Raw genomic sequence first — 27,295 nt, 5'->3', positions numbered from 1 at the left:
TATATATATTTTTATACACACACACACAGTGGGGGAGAAGTATTTAGTCTGCCACCAATTGTGCAAGTTCTCCCACTTAAAAAGATGAGAGAGGCCTGTAATTGACATCATAGGTAGACCACAACTATGGCAGTCAAAATAAGAAAACAAATCCAGAAAATCACCTTGTCTGATTTGCAAGATTTATTTTTCAAATTTATGGTGGAAAATAACTATTTGGTCACCTAAAATTATGCAAGGTTTCTGGCTCTCACAGACCTATAACTTCTTCTTTAAGAGGCTCCTCTGTGCTCCATTCATTACCTGCAGTAATGGCACCTGTTTGAACTTGTTATCAGTGTAAAAGTCACCTGTACACAACCTCAAACAGTCACACGCCAACTCCACTATGGTGATGACCAAGGAGCTGTCGAAGGACACCAGAGCAAAATTGTAGCCCTGCACCACACTGGGAAGATTGAATCTGCAATAGGCAAGCAACGTGATGTGATGAAATCAACAGTGGGAGTAATAATAAGAAAATGGAAGACATATAAGACCACTGATAATCTCCCTCGATCTGGGGCTCCACGCAAGATCTCACCCCGTGGGGTCAAAATGATCACAAGGACAGTGAGCAAAAATACCAGAACCACACGGGGGAACTAGTGAATGACCTGCATAGAGCTGGGACCACAGTAACAAAGGCTACCATTTGTAACACACTATGCCGCCAGATCCTGCAGTGCCAGAGGTGTCCCCCTGCTTAAGCCAGTACATGTTCGGCCCGTCTGAAGTTTGCTAGAGAACATTTGGATTATCCAGAAGAGAATTGGGAGAATGTCATATGGTCTGATGAAACCAAAGTAGAAACTGGTAGAATCAAAACTCGTAGTGTTTGGAGAATAGAGAATGCCGAGTTGCATCCAAAGAACACCATACCTACTGTGAAGCATGGGGGTGGCAACATCATGCTTTGGGGCTGGTTCTCTGCAAAGTGACCAGGACAATTAATCCATGTACATGAAAAAATGAATGGGGCCATGTATCTTGAGATTTTGAGTGCAAACCTCCTTCCATCAGCAAGGGCACTGAAGATGAAACGTGGATGGGTCTTTCAGCATAATAATGATCCCAAGCACACCGCCAGGGCAACAAAGGAGAGGCTTTGTGAGGCTAGTTTCACACTAGCGTTTATGAGCGCAGCGACGGCCTGCGCACGGCCGCCGCTAAGCCCCGCCCCCTGCTGCACCCCGCCGGTAGCTCCGCCCACCAGCGCATGACGCTGCATGCGCCCTGCGTCCCCTATCTTTATCACAGGGGGCGCAGGCCGTGCGCAGTATGCGTTTGGCGGCGCATGCGCCTTTTTGACGGTGCACCGATGCAACCAAACTCCAGCAGGTTGCGTTTGCCGCAGGTCGGCGCACCGTCAAAAGGACGCATGCGCCGCCAAACGCATACTGCGCACGGCCTGCACCCCCTGTGATAAAGATAGGGGACGCAGGGCGCATGCAGCGTCATGCGCCGGTGGGCGGAGCTACCGGCGGGGGCACGGCAGGGGGCGGGGCTTAGCGGCGGCCGTGCGCAGGCCGTCGCTGCGCTCAAACGCTAGTGTGAAACTAGCCTAAGAAGCATATGAAGGTTCTGGAGTGGCCTAGCCAGTCTCCAGATCTCAACCCCATAGCAAACCTTTGGAGGAATTTGAAAATCCATGTTGCCCAGCGACAGGCCCAAAACATCACTGCACTAGAGGAGATCTGCATGGAGGAATGGGCCAACGTACTGCCAACAGCATGTGTCATCCTTGTGAAGACTTACAGAAAAAATTTGACCTCTGTCATTGCCAACAAAGGATACATAACAAAATACTGAGATGAACTGGACCAAGTGATTTTTCTGGATTTGTTTTCTCATTTTGACTCTCATAGTTGTGGTCTACCTATGATGTCAATTACATAACTTTAAGTAGGAGAACTTGCACAATTGCTGTCATTTGGATGTTTTGGGTTGTCATTATGATTTAAAAAGAGAAAACACAGTAGTTTCACAATAAATGGCATCATCCAACCACTAACAATGAGTGAAGAAAAAGTTTTGGTGTTGTCATTCAAATTCTCTGAAAAAAGGCCAAGAAAACAAAATTTCTGCCAGGGGTATGTAAACTTTTGAGCACAACTGTATATTTATATACCCTTATGGTAAGATATCAGCTCCAGACCCGGATATGGCAACTTCACTTCTAGTACATGTTCTTTTCCTGGTCATCACACGGTCACGGTACGGTCATCACAGCGACGTGAACCACCATCTTGTGGGCAGTAACGGGCTCCCCTCTTCTCTAGACACAAGCATATGCTTGAAACAACAAAGAGCCAGATACATGTATACTATATGTTTGAACCTTTCTAAATCTATTTGAATCTAACTAGTGTATTACCGATGAAGGTCTAATGACTGAAACGTTTTCCTACACTTTGTCTCAAACTGTAAATACATTTCACCAGACTAAGTGGCAGATTTTATTAAACAAGCAGCCGGCCAGCGCCCTCCACACACAGGACTAATCATGTATCCGTATAGGAATCGCTGCCCTCTGAAGATAGCAGAGCCAGAAATGAACCTGCTGGACCCAAAACTTCAACATCTAAGGGCTCATGCATATATGAGTGGATTTCGGCTGTACGAGCCCTAACTGGTTGCATAATTAAACTACTTTGGTAACTTTTTCATAGCTCATTTATGTACCGTATATATTTTGGGGACTGGACAAACCCTTTAACCTATTATCCCTTAAATGTATACTAGTACAATAATATAATAATAATACAGAAGAGACCTAAATTAATTGTAAAAACAGTGCAAATACATATTTAAAGTTTTGGAAATAATTATTGCAGCCTCCTTTTGCAATGTTGGCTCGGCCTCAGGACAGATAAGAGAATCAGTAGCATAAACTAATTAAGTTTGCAATCATAAATACAAATAGGGAAAAGGCATCCGGGATTATTAATATGGTACAAAAAAAGTATTTAAATATAATTGTTTAATCACTGCAAAATAAATCCACACCTAACCTGAAAGATCTGAATGTCCACCTGCAATTTTGCAGCTAAATTAGATTTTTAATGTGACGTTCCCTGCATCGCAGCCACACGCCCTGTACATTATATTAGATTATATTATTATATCAACTCTTACCTCTCCGAAATTCTGCTTAATTAACTTTATATAAACTATTTTACTCTTACAATAGCAAATAAAAGAGGATTTATTGGCAATATAGATCAGAAATTGGCTTCATAACCAGAACTTCTATCATCCAAATTACAAGGAGGGGATAAAACCAGCTGAATCCTGGCAGTCTAGACATGGTTTTGTCACACTGCTAAGTGAGTCAATGACTAACCTGCAGAAAGATAAAGGAAAGGGATACATTACTAAAAGGGACATGGCACACCCAATCTGAGACTTTAAGGGGTTGTCATTTTATTTCTCATATGAGTGTGCGGTATATCCCTTTTAATAACGTACTGGACAATCCCAGCCTAATCAATTCAGGAACCCTAATAAAAAACAAAACAGTATTCTCCCCTTCTGTTCCCGGAGAGTGACACATTTGTTCTGATGAGTTGGTAAAGGCAGTAGCTCATTGACTGCAACCCTTATGTGATACAGAAAGTCCCTTTATTCTCCGGGAACAGTAGCAGGGAACAACGCACAGGAGGAGGTGATACGTTGCTTCTATTTTTCATTAGGATCTTAAATTAAGTTGGGGTTGTCCAATAGTGAACAAACCCTTTAAAGGCCCAAATACACATTAGACAGCTGTCCGGCGATCACTCCTGGGTTCTCTAAGAAAGGGTTGCCGTCAAACGCCTCTGGCAGAGGCTTATCACCTGGACAAAATAAAGGACTGGTTACTAGAAATCCTAAGGGACGGATCCTTAACTCCTCCCTTGAGATCATCTACCAGGTACAGTTGGGAGGCGCCCATGCACATTAGACTGTCAGGCGATCCAGGTGATGTCAACGAGTTCAGAAGACTTCGGTCTAAGTGTTTGGGCTCCTTTATCCCCAAAAAGTCAGTGGCGGCAATAACTGCAACAAACGCACATACTGTGGATTTCAAATCTGTAGGGCAGATCGATTTCCGCTACAGATTTTTCCTGCAATGTGCTGATGGAATTTCTTAGAAAGTATATCCCTGGTAAGGTAATACTGGACAGATTGTCAGCACCCAAATCCATAGCAGAAAACTCACTGTATTTTTAAGTCCCGCTATGACGCATCCATACTGATTACCCTGGTGATGTAAAAGACAAACAAGCACATGATTCTTTACAGTAAAAGTAAAGCCACAAATGGTTTCTTTTTTTTCCCACTATGGAGCTATTCATGAATCTGCTGCAAAATTTACTGAGTTTTTGATATGACATTTGGAGTAAATTCTGCTTCAAAAAACAAATAAAATTGTTTCAAATACTCTTTGAAAAAGAGTTACATGGTTAATAAGGTTGCAAAATGGGGCGTGGCCTGAGCGGCATGTGAGGAGGACGTGTGCCCGCTGAGCTCCCGCATATTCCTGCTTTATTCAGCCGTTTCGTCCCCACAGCACGGCTAGTATAACCCCTGGAGGCTGCACCGGAGTCGGTGGACACCGCGGGGCACCGGAGATTGCCGCTTCACCCCAGGATATGGGGAAAAGAGGTCAGAGAAGGGTGGCAGGAGAGGATGGAGCGGGGAGCCAAGATGGCGCCGCCGCCTCAGCGCGCGCTTTGGAGGAGGCCACAGAAGACAGCGCGGCTAGGAACAGGGCAGTGGCGGCCAGGCTGCAGCGCTTTGCCCGCACGGCTGAGGCAGAACAGGAGTCTCACCAGGAATCTGATTTGGACCAGGAGACTGTGGCAGAGGACATGAGCCCGGGAATGGGGGAGGAGGAGGAGGCTGCCCATGCCAGAGAGCAGGGGGGGAAGGGAGCTGAGCCTAGCTGGAGTGATCTGGTGGAAAGAAATAAACAACACCTCACAGCATTGCAATTACAAGTTCCAGACGAGCCCACCAACAAAGATGTAATGCTGGCAGTGGTGCACTGTGGGACTGCGATCTCACATGTCCTGACGCAACTGGGCTTTCTGCAGGAGTCCATGCAGACTGTGCGACATGACCTGCACAGTGTTAGAGACAGAACAAGCCAGCTGGAAAAGCGTATGGGTGCTGTGGAGAATTCTGCCTCTGACTCAGGACAGCATTGTACAGAGCTCAAGAAGGATATGGCAGCTGTCTGGGCTAAAACTGATGACCTTGAAAATAGATCCAGACGGAATAATGTTCGTATTGTGGGCATGCCAGAGCGTTGTGAGGGAAAGAATCCTACTGCCTTCATTGAAACATGGCTTAAAGAAACAGTAGGTGAGGACAATCTAACACACCTGTATGCAGTGGAAAGAGCACACAGAGTCCCGACTCGGCCCCCCCTCCCTGGTCATCCACCAAGACCTGTGCTGGCTAAAATCCTTCATTACAGGGACAGAGACGCTATCCTTAGATACTCGAGAGAACACCCTGACCTTACAATGGAGGGATCCAGAGTCTCCATTTACCCGGACTTTTCGCCGGAAGTTCAGAAGATGAGAGCGAAGTTCATAGACATCAAGAAGCGTCTGAGAGCCTGCGGCGTCAAGTACTCCATGTTTTTCCCGGCTAAATTGCGTGTTGAGGCCTGGAATAAAAGCCACTTTTTTCTGGACCCCAGGGAAGCCGTGGACTGGTTGGACCTTAACGAGCGACAATTGAGGAAGGAGAGGGAGGAGCAGGAATGTGGCTGATGGTTTCTCGACTTGCTTAGATGTTATGGAGTCATGCGGTTGGAGTCTGCGGTCCTGATGCAATGGACTGCCTAAGAAGTTATATTTCTATCTATTCTTTTATTATTCTGTTATATGCTGTTCTTTTTTTAAGAATTTGTGGTCCTTGTGGGGCCTTAATCTGAATATGGATAAGGGACAATGCAAAGTGCTGTGGGGTTGTATCCTGTCAAATGCGGGTAGTGAACAGGAATTGAAGCGCCTGCTGAATGGGGTGGAAGGGTTCGACAGTACCCTTACTTGTTGCACCCTTGGTTCAGCCCAAGGAATTGTTGGAGGGTGTTTTTTGGGGGGAGGGGGGAGGGATTGGGTTCAAAATGTCCTTTGGCATGCTTGTACATTTCAATATTGGCTATGGTACGGCCGGGGGGGAGATGGTAGGCAATATGCTATGGTACGATAATGGCTGATCTTAAGATACTTAGTTGGAATATCAGGGGGTTGAAGTCGCCAGTAAAACGACAGGCCATATTCTCCTTCATAGCGGACCAGAAGCCGGCGGTTGTTTGTTTGCAGGAGACGCATCTCACACAGGAGACGCTGGGAATCCTGGATAAGAGATGGGTACAGGCGGGCTTTCACTCTACTCATTCCCAATACTCTAGGGGGGTTAGTATATTGATTCACTCCAGGACTCAATTTAAGTGCCACCGAGTGGTGGTGGACACAGAGGGGCAATTCGTCCTTTTATCTTGTACAATCTTTTCCATCCCACTGGTTTTGACGTCTATATATGTACCTCCGCCTTATAGCAGTAGAGTTATCTATAAAGTTCTGGCCATTCTGAGAGATTTTCCGGGGGTTCCGCATTTGGTGGTGGGAGATTTTAATAATATTCTGGATTCACACTGGGACAGGGGTAGCCATGAACCTCTGAGGCTGGGGGGGTAATCTTACGCCATTTGGGGTTCTCGTGCGGGAGATAGCTTTGACCGACTTGTGGAGATGCCGTAACCCTGGCGTCCGTCAATTCTCGTGCTTCTCCTCTACTCACTCTTCCCTGTCTCGCATTGATCTGGCCCTGGGTGATGATCTTATGCTGGGTAAAACTTTAGAGGTTAAATATTTGGCGCGAACGGTATCTGATCACTCGCCTGTTTCAGTCATGCTTAGGGGGGGTGGGAACGGGAGGAATGATAGACCTCTCTGGCGTCTTAACCCGTTTTGGCTGCAGCTAATCGATAAGAATGGCGGCTTTATCCCTGAGTTGCAGGAATATCTTAATCTTATTAGAGGCTCGGCTTCTGTTGGGATCGTCTGGGAGGCCTTAAAGGCATACTTAAGGGGAATGTTCATACGAGAGATTTCTAAAATAAAGACAGCCTCCAGGGCAAAATCACAACTTACATTTAGGGAACTGGAGGATGCGGAAAGGGCCCTTGCAACGCAGAGCACACCTGCCACTCGGAAGCGATTGGGGGAGGCGCAGTCAAAGGTGACCAAACAGACATTAGAGGCGGCGGCGCAAAAACGGCTGTTTCAATCTACTCAGTATTTTGAGTGCGGAAAGTGTGGGGCATTTGCTTTCTGTCGTGACATCGGCACAGAGAGGGTCGGCGGTTATAGCGGGTCTTCAAGATGTGAATGGGCGACTGCTCACTGACGCACCGGGGATTTTAAAAATTCTAGAGATATTTTATGCTGACTTGTATTCCTCACATGCTAGGGCCCCGACAGAGGATGTTGTTTCCTTTTTGGAGGCTGCCAATCTCCCAAGGTTGACTCCTGAGGACAGACGCTCTCTAGATAGACCTCTAGGTCTGGACGAGTTGGAGGAGGCTCTGGGAACCATGTCCAATGGTAAGGCTCCTGGGGTAGATGGGTTGCCAGCTGAGGTATACAAGCGGTATAGAACGGTATTGCTCCCTGCTCTATTGACAGTGTTTAATGATAGTCTGGAACGGGGTGTTCTCCCACCGTCTATGCGAGAAGCTGTCATTGCCGTGCTGTTGAAAAAGGATAAAGACCCAACTCTGCCTGCGTCGTATAGGCCCATCTCCCTGTTGACGCTAGACATTAAACTTTTAGCGAAGGTCCTGGCCATTCGACTCTCAAAGGTAGTAGCTGTGTTAATACACCCTGACCAGATGGGGTTTATGCCCAACAAATCGACGGCTATGAATATTAGGAGATTATATCTGAATATGCAGGTGAGGCCTGATAATGCCGGGAAGAGGGTGGTTCTGTCCCTAGATGCCGCTAAGGCATTTGATAGTGTGGAGTGGGACTATTTATGGGCGACGCTTCACTGTATGGGCTTTGGCCCGGGCTTTATTGGCTGGATCAAGCTCTTGTACTCGGAGCCGAGTGCTCGGCTGAGGGCTAATGGTCAGTTGTCTGACCCTTTTTCACTTCATAGAGGAACAAGGCAGGGATGCCCTTTATCCCCGCTGCTGTTTGCTTTTGCGGTGGAGCCGTTGGCCTCGAGGATAAGATCGGATGCTGGCATAGAGGGATTCCGGTATGGGGAGCATGAGGAGAAGGTAGCATTATATGCGGACGACCTGTTATTTTTAGCGGACGCGGACAGATCATTACAAAACACGATGACACTTCTTGGGGCGTTTGGGGAGGTCTCGGGTCTGGTTATTAACTGGGAGAAGTCTGCGCTCCTCCCACTGGACTCAAGCCCCTGCGATGTGGTAGGTGTGCCGGTTGCAACGTCCCTTCAATATTTGGGCATAAAAATATCCAATAAGCTGACAGATTATGAGAGTCTAAATCTTGTCCCGTTGTTGGACAGGATCAAACAGAAGGTTAAGTCCTGGGCAAAGTTACACCTCTCTGTAGTGGGAAGAGTGAATCTGTTGAAGATGGTAGTTATGCCGCAACTCTTATATGTCCTTCATAATTCCCCTGTCTGGCTTCCTCAGAACAGGTTTCATAAAATTAATATGATTTTTAGAGAGCTCGTTTGGCTGAAACAAGGAGCGAGAATTAAACTTGGACACTTGCAAAAACCTAAGGATGAGGGGGGACTTGCATTGCCCAACCCATGGCTTTATTTTTTGTCTTCCCAGTGCCAGCATGTAGCAGGAGGGAAGGAGGGCGAGTTGGCGGATTTGGTGGGAGGTCAGAAGATCCTTCAATTTTTAGTGGGACGGGGATCACTGGTGTCGAGTCTGGAGTCGGGTAGATTTCGATCTCTTGCATCCAGGTTTCCTACGGTGCTTCTAATGGTGAGAGTATGGGATAAGCTGAGGCAGCTGAGAGGAATACGCGGTCTTACAAAGTACTCCCCCATATGGGACAATCAGCATTTGCCATGTATGAAAACGCTCAGAGGCTTTGCTCACTGGAGGCGGATTGGCATATGGTGGGTGTCGCAGCTGGTGGAGGGAGGGGTTTTTAAAACTTTCGAGCAACTGGGACGGGAATTTCCCCCCCAACGCTCTATGTTTTATCAATATTTGCAGCTGCGTCACGCGTATATGGGGCAGAGCAAAAAAGTTGACCTAACCATACACCATGACGTCCTTATTCATAGGCTCGGTATGCAAGGGTCCACCAGAGGACTGATTTCAATGGTGTATGGTGGCTTACTTGGACAGGTCCTGTCAAGGCATCCTATTGGCGCACTGATAAAGTGGGAACAACAGCTGGGTACGATATCAGTGGAGCAGTGGGACTCGATTCTACAGATGATTCCCAGATTGTCTCTTAGTGAGCCTGGCCGCCTGTCTCAGCTATATGTCCTCTATAGGACATACAGGTCTCCCGAATGGTTGTTTAATAGAGGGTTGCGGTCGGATTCAAGGTGCCCCAAGTGCACAACAGATAATGCGGACATTTTACACATGATGTGGACATGTTCTTGCCTGCAGATATTTTGGATCATGGTCCTTGGCCTTACACATTTGGTCACGGGACAGGATATTCCCAGGGACCCCATGATTTGTGTTCTGGGTTATGTTGATGAGGTGGGAGGGGATCAATATCTTAAAATTGCTGTGGCCAGAATGCTATTTGTGGCCCGAAAGCTGATAGCTTATCACTGGATTTCTGACAAAATCCCCTCAAGAAAAGAATATATTAATAGGTTGAACCAAATATTATATAGGGAAAAGTCTGTGTATCTTAGGAGAGGTGTGCCGCATATTTTTGGGAAAATATGGGAGGGATAGTTGAAGATTCCCAGCCTGGCAGCCTTGAATCTTCTGGATTAGTGGGTGGGCTTTGGAGGTGGTCTCCTGTCGGTTGTTTCTTGCCTTTTCTCAAGTGATTTGGCTGTGTGATACAATTGGGTTTATTCGCTATGTACCAGTCCATGCCATCGGACAAGGGGAGGGGGGTGTTATGGGGGAAGGGAATGTTTGATAACATGTTGTAAGTTGTACATGCCTGTCATTTCCAAAACTTTTAATAAAAACTATCTGATTAAAAAAAAAGGTTGCAAAATGTCCACCAAGTTCCACCTTTGAATTACCGGTACTTTTAAAGTCAAACCAAGCATATAATGTTCGGCATTTCCATGTATTTTTTATTTTAAGGCCGGGGTCACACTTGCGAGTGCAATGCGAGGAACTCGCTCGAGTCTCTCGCCTCAATATGCTGCCGGCGGTTCGGACCGGAGCATTCAGTTGCATAGAAAGACATGCAGCCGCACACTCTGGTCCCGAGTGCCGGGCACTGAGGCGAGATACTAGCGCAAGTTTCTCGCATTGCACTCGCAAGTGTGACCCCGGCCTAAGTGTAAAAAAAAAAACAGCAAAATTTAAATTCATGGGGCACTTGAAAGACACTCCAAATTCGACTACTGAATGAATGAGCAAAAAATGCTCCTCACACAAAAATACAGGTCAAAATCCATACCAAAATACATTTTTTATTTTGTTTTTGAGATGTTTGATGTGGATTTTTAAGCTTGAAAAACCCACTTCATTTGAACAAACTCTTAAAATGGATTCTGCCGTAATATTCACTGCAGATTTCACTGTAAGGGCGCAGTCAGACGGCCATATAAGTAGGACTGAGATTGGAATGCAATGCAAGGACTGGCCAACCCGAGAGTGACAGCTGCATAAAAATACATGAAGCGGTAATGCTCGAGTGGGGAGAGCTGCCGGCCAGTCCGTACATTGCAGTCCAATTGATATGGCCGTCTGGCTACACCCTAACACAGTGAAGGGGTGAAATCCTGCCTATAGCTATCAGGGTACGCTAGGGGAATTGGAGTTTCACAACAGCTGAGACACTGCAGGTTACTGACCCCCAGCGGATAGAAGTTATGCAAAATACATAGACTTGGGCATTAATATTATTAGAAGATCAGACTATATTGGAATTTCGCACATGTTCTGAATATTTTGCAAAAAGTATAGTGCAACCAGCTCAGCTGTGTAATAATCCCATCCACCTCTGGCCTGTGTGTATGTATAGACAGATACTCCCAACCCATGCGTGACTGGGATGGATAGACCCCCTTCATGGTGGATGATGGGTATGCAGCATAACATTGTATTTCATGTGTTGGTGTGAGGTTCACATAAGAGGTTAAAAGAGGACTCTGTATTTGTGAAATGAAGTGCCTTTAAATTGCCGGGCAGTTTTCCAACGTGCACAGCAAATTTTCAAGAATGGTGCATGTCAGGCGGCTTAAGCTCTCCATTTCACCCCGTATTATCAAATGTTCTTTTGTTACACACGGTATCTGGACTTGCCATGTTGTTTTAAGAGAAACTTCTGCTTATACAGTGAAAGCTTAAAATTCATAGGTTCATATAAAGGTGTATAGATTCCACTCACTCATCGAGCTCATCCTCTTCCTGTCTGGCTTTGTTAGCGTAGAGGTATTTGGTCATATCCACAGGTCTGGCATTCTTCCTCTTTGCTGGCTGTGGAGGGGATTCCTTATGCAGTTCAATAGCCAGGTCAGTCCCCGGATCAGGCTCATCAAACGGGTTCTGGTATGTTGTGGGCTCAGGGTCTTTAAACGGGTTATAATCATCAAAAGGCTCCTCTACTTTTAAAGGGGTTTTCTCAACAGTAATGTCTTTAAAAAAAAAAAAAAAATTACATGTACACAATAAAATTATACAGTTCAAATAATTCTGGAAATCCTACCACCCAGTACACAGGTGGCGTCTCCATGCAATGAGCACTGATTAGACATTGTCAGACGGACGTAAAAATCTGACCAAGATCGGACTGGCCGCGGCTCTCCCAACAGAAATATATGAAGCTGTCATGTTCGGGAGAGCCACCAGCCAGTCCGTTACATTGCAGGCCGATCTTGGCCCGATTTATACGACTGTCTGCCTGCAGCCTATGACTGTAAGGACACACCTATTCCACAATAAGATTGATGACACCAATTTGTCAGTATAATTCATATTATTTTCCAAAGGAATAACAGAGGAATGGCGCAACAAGATGGCGAAGAATTATTATTTTATGGAGAATACAAGTATTTACATGAACCATATTGATGACCAATCCAGTGGAGCAGATCGGTAGGGGTGCTGAGTGTTGGACCCCCTCAGAATGGACAGGTCAGCAATATTTTGTATAGAGACAATCTCTAAGTCCATCCAATGCAAGGTGTATATGAATAAATGTACGTCCAGGCAAAATCTTCACGAGTAATAAACAAAAAAAAAATATATATTTTCACCAGCTACAATTCAATCACAAGTTCAAGTACAAATTGGTAGAAGGGAGTTGGAGCAGAAAAAAAAAAAAATATTTCTTAAAGGTAGTTTGTTTCTCGAGTGCATTGGTACTTCCAATGAAAAAAATCCTAATTTATATGATTCTCAAATTTTCATATAATAGGTAATCTTGAGTAACACCGGCAGGTAAATGTGATTACTCACTTGACATAAATGGGGCACTGCTATTTTCTTTGAGCGGACAAGGGATAACAGCAAATAAAGTGCAAGGAGGGCATGTGTGTTGAACCATCATATCGGTTAAAAAAAAACAAAAACAAAAAAAAAAAAAGGCAACATCCTATTGTATTGTTAATGCATCTGAGACCTTGCCAGTCCACACTTACAACAATGGCCATACAATTTTATGTGCAAGTTACCCAATGTGCCAGGCAAAAGTGATCCCTGTGCCGGCTGTGTCACTTGCCAAAGGTTCCTGACCCCTGCTATGCAATGTAGATAGTAGATGATATAGGTGGAGACTTGAAGAAAGTCTGCTGTAGGGACATCCATCATCACAGAGAGAATCTATTCTATCACGATGCATCCCGTACATGAGTGACGCAAGGTGCAAGGTGCAAACAATCACAAGATAAGAGGGGAACCAGCAAATGAGCTCATTATTAAGAAAACAATTACACTATGAAAAACAACTGGCTTTACACAAAATATAAAACTAAAAATAGCTTTAATGGGACTGGACCAAGTTTTTAGGTTCTCTGTGGGACAATCACATATAAAAAGAACGATCCACTCAGATGGGGCTCTGCAAGGTTCCAATTCAATGGATAGGAAATAACTTAAAAACCTGGCACAAATCCCTTTAACTATTCCCTCATGGGTTGGTATCCTCCCTATTACCTTCAGTGTCAAATGGATTGAGTTCTGTTGCTTCAGAACTTTCGAAGGGGTTGGGTCCAGAGTTCACCAAGTCTTGATCTTCATCCAGAAAATTTAACTTGTTAATAAGCTCTACAACAAATTAAGAATGATTTAGACCACTAAAGACGATCACTTTACTTAAGCACAATTACGGATTCATTAAGTGTATGCAGACATGCAAAACCAATACAAAAAAAACATAGTAAATGAATATGTATATTTAAATAAATAAATAATTAACAATAAAAAAGGTCATGCTGACATAGCGGTTCCATAACAGAGGGATGTACTTTAAAATGGTCGTCTGTTTTTTTTTGTAGCAAACCCAACACTTGCACAAGGGTGGAAATTGTATAATACAAGTTAGAATGTAATTTAAGGCCCCTTGTACATGGAGGCTGTACAGTGTAGAAGTTGTAAATGGGTTTTACAGGGCTGGTACGACACCAGAATCAGCTGCAGGAACATTTCTTTAAGAAAGCCATACCCAACTATACATGAAGAGACTGTATGCAATCTGCAATGTTTTCACATTGTACAGACGGAACTGAATGGGTTATATTCAGGATCACAGTATATGGCTTATCGGAAATTGTTCAGGCTTGGTTGGCACTGGTGTAGCAACCGGGAAGAATTGGGCACCAGACCAACAAGGAAAAAACATGGACTGGTAAATGCTAACGAGACTTCAGAGCTTACTCTTTGGGTAGGAGATGTCTATCGACATCCACAGATTTGTATCGCAGACCACAATAGGCAAGTACAGTTGTGGCCAAAAGTATTGACACCCCTGCAATTTTGTCAGATAATACTCAGTTTCTTCCTGAAAATGATTGCAAACACAAATTCTTTGGTATTATCTTCATTTAATTTGTCTTAAATGAAAAAACACAAAAGAGAATGAAGCAAAAAGCAAAACATTGATTATTTCACACAAAACTCCAAAAATGGGCCAGACAAAAGTATTGGCACCCTCAGCCTAATACTTCGTTGCACAACCTTTAGCCAAAATAACTGCGACCAACCGCTTCCGGTAACCATCAATGAGTTTCTTACAATGCTCTGCTGGAATTTTAGACCATTCTTCTTTGGCAAACTGTTCCAGGTCCCTGATATTTGAAGGGTGCCTTCTCCAAAATGCCATTTTTAGATCTCTCCACAGGTGTTCTATGGGATTCAGGTCTGGACTCATTGCTGGTCACCTTAGAAGTCTCCAGTGCTTTCTCTCAAACCATTTTCTAGTGCTTTTTGAAGTGCGTTTTGGGTCATTGTCCTGCTGGAAGACCCATGACCTCTGAGGGAGACCCAGCTTTCTCTCACTGGGCCCTACATTATGCTGCAAAATTTGTTGGTAGTCTTCAGACTTCATAATGCCATGCACACGGTCAAGCAGTCCAGTGCCAGAGGCAGCAAAGCAACCCCAAAACATCAGGGAACCTCCCCATGTTTGACTGTAGGGACCGTGTTTTTTTCTTTGAATGCCTCTTTTTTTCTCCTGTAAACTCTATGTTGATGCCTTTGCCCAAAAAGCTCTACTTTTGTCTCATCTGACCAGAGAACATTCTTCCAAAACGTTTTAGGCTTTTTCAGGTAAGTTTTGGCAAACTCCAGCCTGGCTTTTTTGTGTCTCGGGGTAAGAAGTGGGGTCTTCCTGGGTCTCCTACCATGCAGTCCCTTTTCATTCAGACGTCGACGGATAGTACGGGTTGACACTGTTGTACCCTCGGACTGCAGGGCAGCTTGAACTTGTTTGGATGTTAGTCGAGGTTCTTTATCCAACATCCGCACAATCTTGCGTTGAAATCTCTTGTCAAGTTTTCTTTTCCGTCCACATCTAGGGAGGTTAGCCACAGTGCCATGGGCTTTAAACTTCTTGATGACACTGCGCACGGTAGACACAAGAACATTCAGGTCTTTGGAGATGGCCTTGTAGCCTTGAGATTGCTCATGCTTCCTCACAATTTGGTTTCTCAAGTCCTCAGACAGTTCTTTGGTCTTCTTTCTTTTCTCCATGCTCAATGTGGTACACACAAGGACACAGGACAGAGGTTGAGTCAACTTTAATCCATGTCAACTGGCTGCAAGTGTGATTTAGTTATTGCCAACACCTGTTAGGTGCCACAGGTAAGTTACAGGTGCTGTTAATTACACAAATTAGAGAAGCATCACATGATTTTTCGAACAGTGCCAATACTTTTGTCCACCCTCTTTTTTTTATGTTTGGTGTGGAATTATATCCAATTTGGCTTTAGGACAATTCTTTTTGTGTTTTTTCATTTAAGACAAATTAAATGAAGATAATAGTAATAACAAAGAATTTGTGTTTGCAATAATTTTCAGGAAGAAACTGAGTATTATCTGACAAAATTGCAGGGGTGTCAATACTTTTGGCCACAACTGTATTAGAGATAAACACTTCAATTTGTACTGCACTGGTCCGGTATCAAGTACAGTCCTCCATGGCAGCTGGTGTTCACTTCTGTACCCATGATCCTGGGTGCTTCTGGAACTTACTGGGTCCTGCAATGTCAACCTAGGATGCCAGATCGAGGATACTTGATGCAGGTGTAAAAATTCAGAGTTGGCTTGGAGGATCAAACTGAAAACTGAACCAGGCCAATGCAAATCGTATTACTTATCTCTATCACGTAGGATAGAATGTACAGTTGTGCTCAAAAGTTTACATACCCCGGCAGAATTTTTGCTTTCTTGGACTTTTTTTTTCGAGAATATGAATGTTAACACCAAAGCTTTTTCTCCACTCATGGTTAGTGGTTGGGTGAAGCCATTTATTGTCAAACTACTGTGTTTTAGATTCTGAGCCCCATCGGGGACAGCGATGATGATGATAATGTGAGCAAACTGTAAAGATCTGAGGAATATGCTAGCGCTATATAAAAATAAAGATTAGTATTATTTTATCTTTTTAAATCATAATGACATCCCAAAACATCCAAATGACCTTGATCAAAAGTTTACATACCCTGGTGATTTTGTCCTGATAACATGCACAGAAGTTGATACAAATGGGTTTGAATGGCTACTAAAGGTAACATCTTCACCTGTGACAAATGCCAGGAAAATTGTTCGGGATGTAAATAAAAACCCACAAATAATATCAGCTGAAATACAGGACTCTCAGAAAACTAGCGGAGTGGCTGTTTCAAGATGCACAATAAGGAGACACTTGAAGAAAAATGGGCTGCATGGTCAAGTCGCCAGAAGAAAGCCAAATGACCCTGATCAAAAGATTACATACCCCATTTCTTAATACCGTGTATTGCCACCTCTAACATCAATGACCGTTTTAAGTCTTTTGTGGTAGTTGTGGATGAGGTTCTTTATTTTCTCAGATGGTAAAGCTGTTGACTCTTCTTGGCAAAAAGCCTCCAGTTCCTGTAAATTCCTGGGTTGTGAAGCATGAACTGCGTGCTTGAGATCTCCCCAGAGTGGCTCAATGACATTGAGGTCAGGAGACTGAGATGGACACTAAAGAACCTTCACTTTGTTCTGCTGTAGTCGATGATAGGTTGACTTGGCCTTATGTTTTGGATTGTTGTCATGTTGGAACGTCCAAGTATGTCCCATGCGCAGCTTCCGGGCAGATGATTGCAAATTTGCCTCCAGTATTTGCTGATAATGTGCTGCACTCATTTTTCCTTCAACTTTGACCAAGCTTCCTTTGCAGCTCACACAGCCCCAAAACATCAGTGATCCACCTCCATGCTTTACAGCAGAAATGGTGTTCCTTTCATCATAGGCCTTGGTCACCTTCACCTCTCTCCAAATGTAACATTTATGGTTGTGGCCAAAAAGTTCAATTTTGGTCTTATCACTCCAAATTACCTTGTTCCAGAAGTTTTGAGGCTTGTCTCTGTGCTGTTTTGCGCATTGTAGGCGAGATACTTTGTGGCATTTGCGCAGTAATGGCTTTCTTTTGGCGACTCGACCATGCAGCCCATTATTCTTCAAGTGCCTCCTTAATGTGCATCTTGAAACAGCCACACTGCTAAGTTTTCAGAGAGTCCAGTATTTCAGCTGATGTTATTTGTGGGTTTTTATTTGCATCTCAAGCAATTTTCCTGGCATTTGTCACAGGTAAAGGGGATTTTACACATAGCGATATCGCTAGCAATATCGCTAAAGCATCACCAATTTGGTGACGCAGCAGCGATATCGCTATGTGTGATACTTACCTCCGACCGGCTCCCCCGCTGTCTGTCGCTGATCGTGCGAGATCGCGCAGCTCCATTTCTCGTCGGGCGCTTCCTGCTGGCGTCGGCGAGCGACGCGTGGACGCGAGAGGGAGGACGTCAGGATCACCTCGTCTGAAAGGTAAGTAACGACCGCTGTATCGCTGCTGCTGCATCGCTGTGAGATCTGCCTGTGTGGCAGCTCACTAGCGACCATTTAGCGATTCACCAGCGATCCTGCCCGGGTCGTATCGTGGTCGGGATCGCTGGTGCATCGCTAAATGTAAAGGGGCCTTAAGGATGTTACCTTTAGTAGCCATTCAACCCATTTGTGTCAACTTCTGTGCATGTTATCAGGACAAAATCACCAGGGTATGTAAACTTTCGATCGGGGTCATTTGGATGTTTTGAGTGGTCATTATGATTTAAAAAGAGGAAACACAGTAGTCTGACAATAAATGGCTTCACCTAACCACTAACCATGAGTGGAGAAAACGTTTTGGTGCTATCATTCATATATATTCTCTGAAAAAAGGCCAAGAAAGCAAAATTTCTTCTGGAGTATCTAAACTTTTGAGCACAACTGTATGTAGGCTAATTAACTATTAACCTGTCCACTAAATCTTTGTGTAGCTCCTTACCTTTCCTCTTGGCTTAACACATGCCATAAAAAATGGCCCAAGAAGACTAATTTTAAAATGAAAAGAAGATTTTGCAATACTCTGTCAGGAGAAGTTTATGCTATTGGCTTGATGAAGTTTTTTTTTTTTTTTTTTTTTTTTTTAAAGAGAAATCTTAAGGGCCAATTCATCAAAGTTTATAGGATAAAAAAGTGGTGTAAAAGTTTAGAAAATTTGGGGTTGCGCAAAAAGTTTGCATCTTTTGGCATTTTATGAAATGGGTGGAACAGGCGAAGAGTCGGGGGTGGGACAGGTCATCAACTGCCCATCCAATTAATCAAAACTGCCAGCATTTTACAGGGAAGAAAGGCTACTCCAGTCCCTGAATAGAGTCGCCTTTTTGGCGTGGCGCACACAAGTCCGAGGAAGTGTGAAATTCATTAAGGGACGTGTGCCTCTTAATGAATTCTGTGCCTCTTGAACTCTATCAAAACTCAAGTAGAGCCAGTGTGTGTTGAATTGGCTCCTAAGTCTTCTAAGAAGTTATGTTATATACAGGGGTTGGACAAAATAATGGAAACACCTAACGTTTTGGCATCATAATCTTCGAACATGTTATAAACATGCAAACCGTGACATATGGTAATGTTTTGTAGTTGATTATCTGTGTTATGTGATATGTGTAAATTAACTGTTTGTTTTGCAGAATTGTAAGAACATTGATGAAAACCTGATACCAATGGCAGATCTCTCGGATTTTCAAAGAGGCCAAATTGTTGGTGCTCGTATGGCAGGCGCTAGTGTGACAGAAAGTGCCCGAATGCTTGGCGTGTCAAGAGGTACTCTCTCCAAAGTAATGACTGCGTTTGAAAGAGAAGGAAAAACGTCCACAGCAAAGCACAGGTCCGGCCGAAAGTCGAAGTTGACTGAGAGAGACTGTCGGACTCTAAAGCGAATTGTGAGAGAGGATCGCAAGACCACGGCTCTGAAAATCACTGCTGAGCTCAATGAACACCTACAGAACAGTTTCCACGAAAACGGTTCGTCGGGAGCTGCACAAATCTGGATTCCATGGAGGAGCAGCAATTAGAAAACCGCTGCTCTCAATGACAAATGTTTCCAAGCGTTTAGAGTGGTGTGGAAACCTCCAGAATTGGTCCCTTGAGCAGTGGAAACATGTGATATTCTCAGACAAATCATCGTTTACCCTATTTCCGACCTCCGGCCGAGTGTACGTTTGGAGACAGCCGAAAGAAGCATTCCATCCAGACTACCGTCTCCCAACTGTAAAAAATGGCGGAGGTTCTGTGATGATCTGGGGTGCTATTTCGTGGATATCCACCGGGCCAATGATATCCCTTCATGGAATAATTAACAGCCGCGATTATTTAGGCATTTTGGGCGACCAAGTGCATCTGGTTCAAGCACTGCCATCTTTCAGGATGATAATGCACCAATTCATACAGCTAGAATCGTTAAAGCATGGCACAAGGAACATTCTAATGAAGTTGAGCATCTCATCTGGCCCTCACAATCCCCAGACCTCAACATTATTGAGCATTTATGTCTGATTTTAGAGATTCAAGTTAGACGTCGATTTCCGCCATCATTGTCGCTCAAAGAATTGGAGGGCGTTTTAACTCAAGAATGGGCTATAATTCCTTTGGAAACAATTCACACCTTGTATGAATCCATACCTCGGAGAATTGAGGCTGTAATCGCCGCAAAAGGTGGACCTACACCATATCAAACTAACTTTTCTTGATGTTTCCAGGTGTTTCCATTATTTTGTCCAACCCCTGTATATAATGGATGGGAAATACGTATCACAGAGGTGGATGTCCTCTGTGATGTAAACCTGGAGTAATGCTCTAGTACATATATTACTAAGAGGGATTAATTGGCTATGACAGGGCCAAGTTTAAAGTGAGCAGCTGGGTGTGGTTCACATTGTAAAATGCGGCCTGTTTGTCTCACACATGGTCTGTTTGTGGAGGTGTGCTGACCTCCAAGATTGTGTACTGTGCTAAAGATCTAAGCCAAGCACTATTGTATGAACTTTTTACTTTATGTTTCACTTTGTGCCAGAGAAGGGCTGTATTTAAGTTTTCCAGTGATGTGGTTTATGAGGAGTAAAATAAACCATCCAGACTGTTTGGCTGCAGAAATCAAGTGACTGGAATGGCGCACTATCAAAGATGCATCTGATGATTGAGGAGTATACATCTTTAATATTTTTACCAATCCCTTGACAAATATAAATATATATATATATATATATATATATATATATATATATATATATATATATATATATATATATACACATACATATATATATACATACATACATATACACACACACTTTTTAATTTAGTTTTTTTTTTATACTGGACAACCTCAATAATGAAATTTACAGACAAGTGAGGGTGGACACATCTGAAAGTATTGTCAGGTATCCAATGGCCATCTATCCTCATTGCAGATGAAGGCTCTGCTAATCGAGGTTGGGTTACTGTTGCGGTACTTCTAGAGGGAGTGATTTCAGTAATATTTCATTAGGTAACTGCCATTTAGAGTATTAGTCTTTAGTCTCTCAAAAGAAGCAATCATTTATTATAAACCATAAACATTAAATCAGTAACCTAACCCACCATCCAATTGTGAATTTTACCATTCCTTTACCTTGCTGGTTTTACTACAAATTATCACAGACCGCAATGAAGTAAAGCCACAATAACAAAAGATGGAGGCATACACGGCCAGCAGAAGGAAGGAAAGCAGACAGATCAAGGACAGGATGAAAAGATAGCAAAGACCAAAGACCTTCTCGAGGACTGGATGGTTTAGCTGCAGGCATGTGTGCTCGCTTTACGGACTCATCTTGATCTTCATGTAAGTTGCTCAAGGCATTCAATTGGTTTACAATTTCTGTAGGCAGAAATCAGTCAAGACAGCTATCAGGAAGGAAACGGATTATTACAGGAGAAGAAGCAGAAAGCATCAGGCCCTTGTCCAGAGAGAAAACAGAGAGATGTTAGACGCAGGAGTGAACGCTGTATGAATGCGGAGAAGGCTACACCATCACTGAAGCCCTCACAGGAGGAATATATAGTGCCCAAAACATACCATTGTCTCCCAGATTTTACTTAAGGGTACATGCAGTTTGTTTTTCTCATGGCTTACCCAACCTTATACTGTATTACACAGAGGTATTCTCCTAGAGCAACCATGAAACTCATAGCAGTAACAGAAACCAATGCAGTCTGTGCCACCATGCAGGTTCTACACCTGTGGCTTGCCATGTGAATTAGTGTCTTCTTTTTTCTGGGGATCCCTTCATATGATCCTACAATTAATTATGCCAATTTTTGTAAGATTTGGTCAAGTATTCCATCTCATCAAAACCGAGACCTCAAGATCTCATTTTGGAATCATCGGATGAGGACCCTACACAGGATGAATTGTTCTTCACTGATCTTCCATAGAAAGAAAATCAGTTCTAAGGTTTACTGGGAACACACCATGTTTTACTGTACTCAATTCTAAATATTCTTCTATCTACTGGCTAACACAGTACAAAGATAAATATCTTTCCTGTACACATTGTGGGAATACTCGAGTCAAGGTCCAACATGACGGAAGGGGAGCGGGAGCGGAGGAGCAGTGGGTCACAGGAGACAGCTGCAGCGGCCAACTCCTGTGCCCGCTGCTAAAGAGAAATGAATATTCACTGCGCTCGCAGTGAATATTCATTTCTCTTTAGCAGCGGGCACAGGAGTCGCAGCCACCAGCCTTCTAAGTGAATGAATACTTAAGTGAATGAATGGGTGTGGAGTGTAATGAATATTCATTCCCTTCAGTAGTGGGCACACGTGATCGCCAGGTCGCTGCTGGAATCAATGGTGCTCTAAAAATAAATAGTAAAATAGTCCAAGGTGTTTCCAAGCTGTTCTCTACAGTGTGGGTGGGTATCCAAGTTTTTGTCTATGTAATCTAGTGTACAGCACAGTATATAGTGTATCCAAGTGCCTTTTTTTAACGCACTATTAGTGTCCCAAAGCTATTCTCCCTATAATTCACTGCACACACACTGTTGGAATCAATATCTGTGTTTTTAAAAAATGCTGCTCTCAGATCTGGCAAAAAAGTGGTGACATATTCCCTTTAAATAGTTTTTAAAATAATACATTTTCTACCATTTTGAGGCTGCTGAGCATCTTGCAAATCCTTTATTAAGTTGACTTTTCACACCTTCCTTTGTATGTCAGCGTTAGTAAAGACCATGATTCATAGCCCGGCAGCAGGTCACCTGATCTGAACTGGACAGCCTCATATATGCCTATAATGCTGTCAAGTTTAAGTCAGGAGAAATGCGGCAGGTCTGTGAATTAAGGTCCTTTCTCAGTCCGTGACAGGCGGATGTGTAAATGCATTCTTAGTGATAGCACCAGGGAGGGGGTTGTACACAGACCTCCAGAAAGGGGATTAAGCATGTACAGTCTCAGGGAGTGCAGGTAAAGAGTGTAGAAAAGGAGGGAAGAAAATAATGCAGTAGTGAGTGAAGGATAGGAGGCGTTCTGCTATATGAGCTAATGAAGACAGCATCACCCTGAATATACACAGTCCTCACATCTAGCCTATGTTACTGGCAAAGTCACCGTCACAAGAGAAAAATTTGAAACTCAGTTCAGACTATAAACTCAAGGTGTCGGAAATTGAATGAAGAAAGGAAGACTGCAGACTGAAAGTTAGTGTTTGCCATTAGTTAATAAATTTGCACTAACTTTTTTTTTTACAAAATGTTAGTTTTTATTCATTTAAGCAGCATAATTAAGCTTTTCTCTGCATTTCTTAATCCAGTGAACATATTAGGATTTCTTTACGGTTTAGTTTAAAAAAAAAAAAAATGAGATCAGTAGTGTGAAGAGAGTCTGCTTCCATTTTTTACTTAATATAATAAGACAAAACATAATCATGCTGGCCTTTAGAAGTACTGACTGTGTAAATTTGAGAATTTCTGGCATTTTGAACAGCTGCGGTCCTTGTTATTCTGGTGGTTAAATCCATAATTACAGGTTCAGGTTATTAACTTGACAACTCAAAAGGTGCAAAAAATATCATTAATGCATTAATGGAGTCACCTGAGGTTATAGAATGTGCTGGCTGCATTCATGTACTATAAAGTGAGACAGGTACGGCACACTGGGGTGCGCACAACATTACCTGCTGCGCTTGGGAATTTTCTTGGAAGTTGCAGCAAGTGTCGACTTGTTATTCTATTCTATCCCTAATAACTACCATGCTTATACGATGTAAAACTTTGCATCAAACATCCTTGCGGTGTGCACCCAAATTAGGAAAAATCGGCATTATCTCTGCAAAGCAAAATGTGTCATTGCAAGGACTATCCATGCTCACTGTCAGACTCGGCGGGAGACTATGGCCCCGATTCTTCAAGACCTGCGTTTTTCAAGCTGGTCCTGATGAGGGGTCGGGGTGGAGTGTAAGGTTCTAGGTTCATTAAGATATAGACGTTCTTAATAAAGCAGTGGCCCTGCTGTTGTAAGATCTGTCACATAACGAATGCTGCCGCTCTTCATGAATTTAACAAGAGGGGGTTTCACGCCCACTCATGTCACCGTTCTGCCCACTTTATCGGAGCTGAGCAAAGCTAGCATCAAAAACTCACATTGAGCAGAAATTTTGTGAATTTTCACAGCTTTTAACGGAAGACTTCTTGCTAAATAGGGCCCAAAATACATCTGCTCAGCCAGTTTAATCGTAAACTCTAGTTATGGCCCCCTTTTTGTCTCAAACCCCTCTGTGACTTAAAGAGGACCGGTCACCTAATTAAAAGTGCCTTTTTTTGGTCTTATTTTATTTCCGCTACTCTACTAAGTATTACATTTTTTTTTTAATCTATCATGCGGTTGCAGAGATATGGGCTTTTTTTTTTTATTTAGTGCAATTTTTTATGTTTTTTAGCAAAAGAGTAATTATGCAAAGTAGCCTAAAAACTCACTCCCCCAGAATATCCTGTGAGCCGCTCCCCCTTGGTAAAGACCATAAGAATTAGCACTAGTGAGGCGCGAACGTGCTCGGATAATGAGTTATATGAGCATGCTCGGGTGTTATCAGAGTATCTCGGGCGTGCTCATATATTATGTTCAAGCCCCTGCGGCTGCATGATTTGTGGCCTGTTTGTTAGGGAATCGCCACATGTTCAGGCTGTTTAACAGGTGCAAATCCTGCAGCAAAGGAGACTCGAACATAATATACAAGAACACCCGAAATACTCGGTTAACATCTACGCGTGCCCGCATAACGGCATCACTAATTAGCACTAAATAAAAAGGCCCACACACAAAAAAAAAACAACAAAAAACGTTAAAATCAGGAGAGCAGCGAAAATAACAGCAGAAACTGGTCACAGATTCTCTTTAAAAGGGAATGGGTCTTTAAAAAATGGCCTACTGCTAAAATCAGGAAATTTATTAAATCTACTTTAAAATTCAAAAAAAAAAAAATATCGATAAAAAAAAAAAATATAATTTTTGCAATATAACTAGATTGAATTAAAAACAAATAAAAATGTCTGAAGATTTGCACTTTCTATACTGATCACTAGGCTCACACTTCCTGTTCGGTATGTTATCCATACAAGCAGGATTACAATGACGGGTAATGGTCACAGCTGACCCTGCTCCATCCACGATGACCGGTGTCCTGATGACCACATGCTCAACAAACACTTTAATATAATTCAGTAGGGTCTAAGTCAGTCCATTGCTGCTAGTGTCCATGTTGAAGTATGAAAATGTGTGAAAATTGCAAGTTATTATTTTAATTTTTTTATATATTGTTATCGATCCAAAAACATGAAAAGTAAGCACCAATGTTTAGAAATAAATTTAACAGAAAAAAAAAAACGGGATTTAAACAGCAAGTCATTTTCTGGTGACATTCTCTTAAAGGGATTCTCCTGGATTTAAACCTTGATGGTACAAGTTTGGAATATCGTAAACGGTGAAAATGCAAAATTGTTTAAAAAAATAAATAAAGTTTTAATTGTTGGGAACGTAGTTCCTTATTAGTATTAGAGACATACGATTTGACTTCATAAATATTTCGCAGACATTAGATGGAAATACTGCTTTCTTTGTGGACATTAATAGCATTGTAATGGTATTTCATTCAGCATGTGGAATGTTAATCCTGCTCTGGCCAAATTCCAACTCAGGTCACATAATCCTGTCTGTTCATGTCCCTCCTGTAAACAAACAGATAAAATGGCATATTCAACCCGAACCCCTGGGATAAATCTGTCCGGTAGACTAGTAGTAGGCGGGAGAGGGAGGTGGCCACAAGAAGGAGCAAAAATAAAAGTATGGTGAAGGGCGTGCAAGTAGTAAAAGTGTGGCTGCAAATTTTGCTTGGCTCCTTTCCCCGATGGTGACCACTCCCCATATGGCTGTGTGCAAAAGGTGGGGGAGTAGGTGTTTTGGTGTCTGCACAGCAGAGCAGCCTTTGGTGAGATTACCCAATGGTGTATGCATGGAGAACTTTTTTTTTCAGTGCTAAAAACAACCAAAAAAAAGGCAACCCAACGGACCCCCGCACAAATCTATGTTTCGCCTCCGCTTTCATTTGAAACAGAATGTGAACAGAGCCTAAGCTGCGCTATATTTATTGTATAGTCCTTCTCAATTGTCAGGTAGACTGTAAGCCAACAAGGGCACGGCCCTCTCCTTTCTGTACCAGTCTGTCATTGTTGGTTTGTTCTCTGTAATTTATACTTGTATTTTGTATGTAACCCTCGTTTATGTACAGCACCATAGAATCAATGGTGCTCTAAAAATAAATAGTAAAATAGTCCAAGGTGTATCCAAGCTGTTCTCTACAGTGTGGGTGGGTATCCAAGTTTTTGTCTATGTAATCTAGTGTACAGCACAGTATATAGTGTATCCAAGTGCTTTTTTTTAACGCACTATTAGTGTCCCAAAGCTATTCTCCCTATAATTCACTGCACAGCTGTCATGCGTCTGGGTTCAAAACCTTGAGCCTGTGCTTTGTGGTCGGCTTCTCTGTCCACCGGGCCACAGCACAGCAGATGGACCTTTTCTCCAGGTGTTTAGTCTGTTACCTTGCTGCAGCTTTTAGGGTAACAGGTGTTTTCATTTACTCATTTATTTGCCCTATCACCTATCGGGTATGGCTTTTTATTTTCTTGCCCCCTGCTGGTATTTTCTGCTGCTGATAGTCTCATTTGGATGTCCAGCCATACTGCTTTAGCTTAAGCCAGTCAGTGAAAGACCAGCTAGGGTTTACATCTTTGCTGTTTATGTTCTTTACTAGTGATGAGCGAGTATACTAGTTGCTCGGGTTTTCCAGAGCATGCTCAGGTGATCGAGTATTTTGGCGTGCTCGGAGATTTAGTGTTTGTTGACACAGCTGCATGATTCGTGGCTGCTAGACAGGCTGTATACATGTACGGAATTCCTAACAAACAGGCAATCCCCACATGTATTCACAGCCTGTCTAGCAGCCGCAAATTATGCAGCTGCGTCGACAAACACATTCTCCGAGCACGCCAAAATACTCGGAAATCACCCGAGGATGCTCGGGAAAACCCGAGCAACAAGTATACTCTCTCATCACTATTCTTTACCCTGCACCCATCTTCTGTTTCGTTTTAGGAAATAGATGGCATATTCTTTATCAGTATGCACTTAATCCTTTATTTTGTAGTTTGTGGACTGTCTTACGCACTTTGGGATCTCTATTTCAGTACACTTTCCCTTCTGTAGGTAATTTGCACTCTGCTCTGCCCTCTGGTTTTTTTCTATGGAGGAACGTGAAGCACTCAATGGACTTCCAGGCAGCATAGGTCCGAGTTGCCATCGTCTAGTCATTTATTAGGGCTATCTCAGTTCAACCAGGAACCACGAGGGACTGCGGCCTCAGGATCTCTAGTCTGTACAGGAACCAGCAAAGCCAGTGGCAGTTTTTAGTGTGTAACCTATTTTATCCAATATCGAAGAAGCATTGCTTCTCATTGTGAAGATTGACATGCTAAGCATGCTGAGATGAGCAGACTTAAAGCT

At 43.2% G+C, this 27,295-nt stretch overlaps 1 protein-coding gene across 6 annotated transcripts in view; it reads right to left on the bottom strand.

The window, feature by feature from the left end:
• EHBP1 (EH domain binding protein 1) overlaps nt 1–27,295 on the bottom strand; it is a 492,549-nt gene that overhangs the window by 307,433 nt on the left and 157,821 nt on the right. For 3 of the 6 annotated variants that reach the window (XM_073554042.1, XM_073554045.1, XM_073554043.1), the window contains exons 8-10: nt 21,015–21,119; nt 13,355–13,465; nt 11,589–11,835 (exon numbers count right to left, since the gene is read on the bottom strand). In XM_073554042.1, coding sequence (XP_073410143.1) covers nt 11,589–11,835; nt 13,355–13,465; nt 21,015–21,119 — 463 coding nt within the window. The remainder of the gene's footprint in view (nt 1–11,588; nt 11,836–13,354; nt 13,466–21,014; nt 21,120–27,295) is intronic. The other 3 variants (XM_073554044.1, XM_073554046.1, XM_073554047.1) reach the window with 1 other exon arrangement.

This window comes from Dendrobates tinctorius, unplaced genomic scaffold, assembly GCF_039654945.1.
Source record: "Dendrobates tinctorius isolate UK_male_01 unplaced genomic scaffold, ASM3965494v1 ptg000205l, whole genome shotgun sequence".
NCBI classification, from domain to species: domain Eukaryota; kingdom Metazoa; phylum Chordata; class Amphibia; order Anura; family Dendrobatidae; genus Dendrobates; species Dendrobates tinctorius.
The sequence above is the reverse complement of the archived record's forward strand: the minus strand, read 5'-3'. Positions and strand labels throughout refer to the sequence as shown.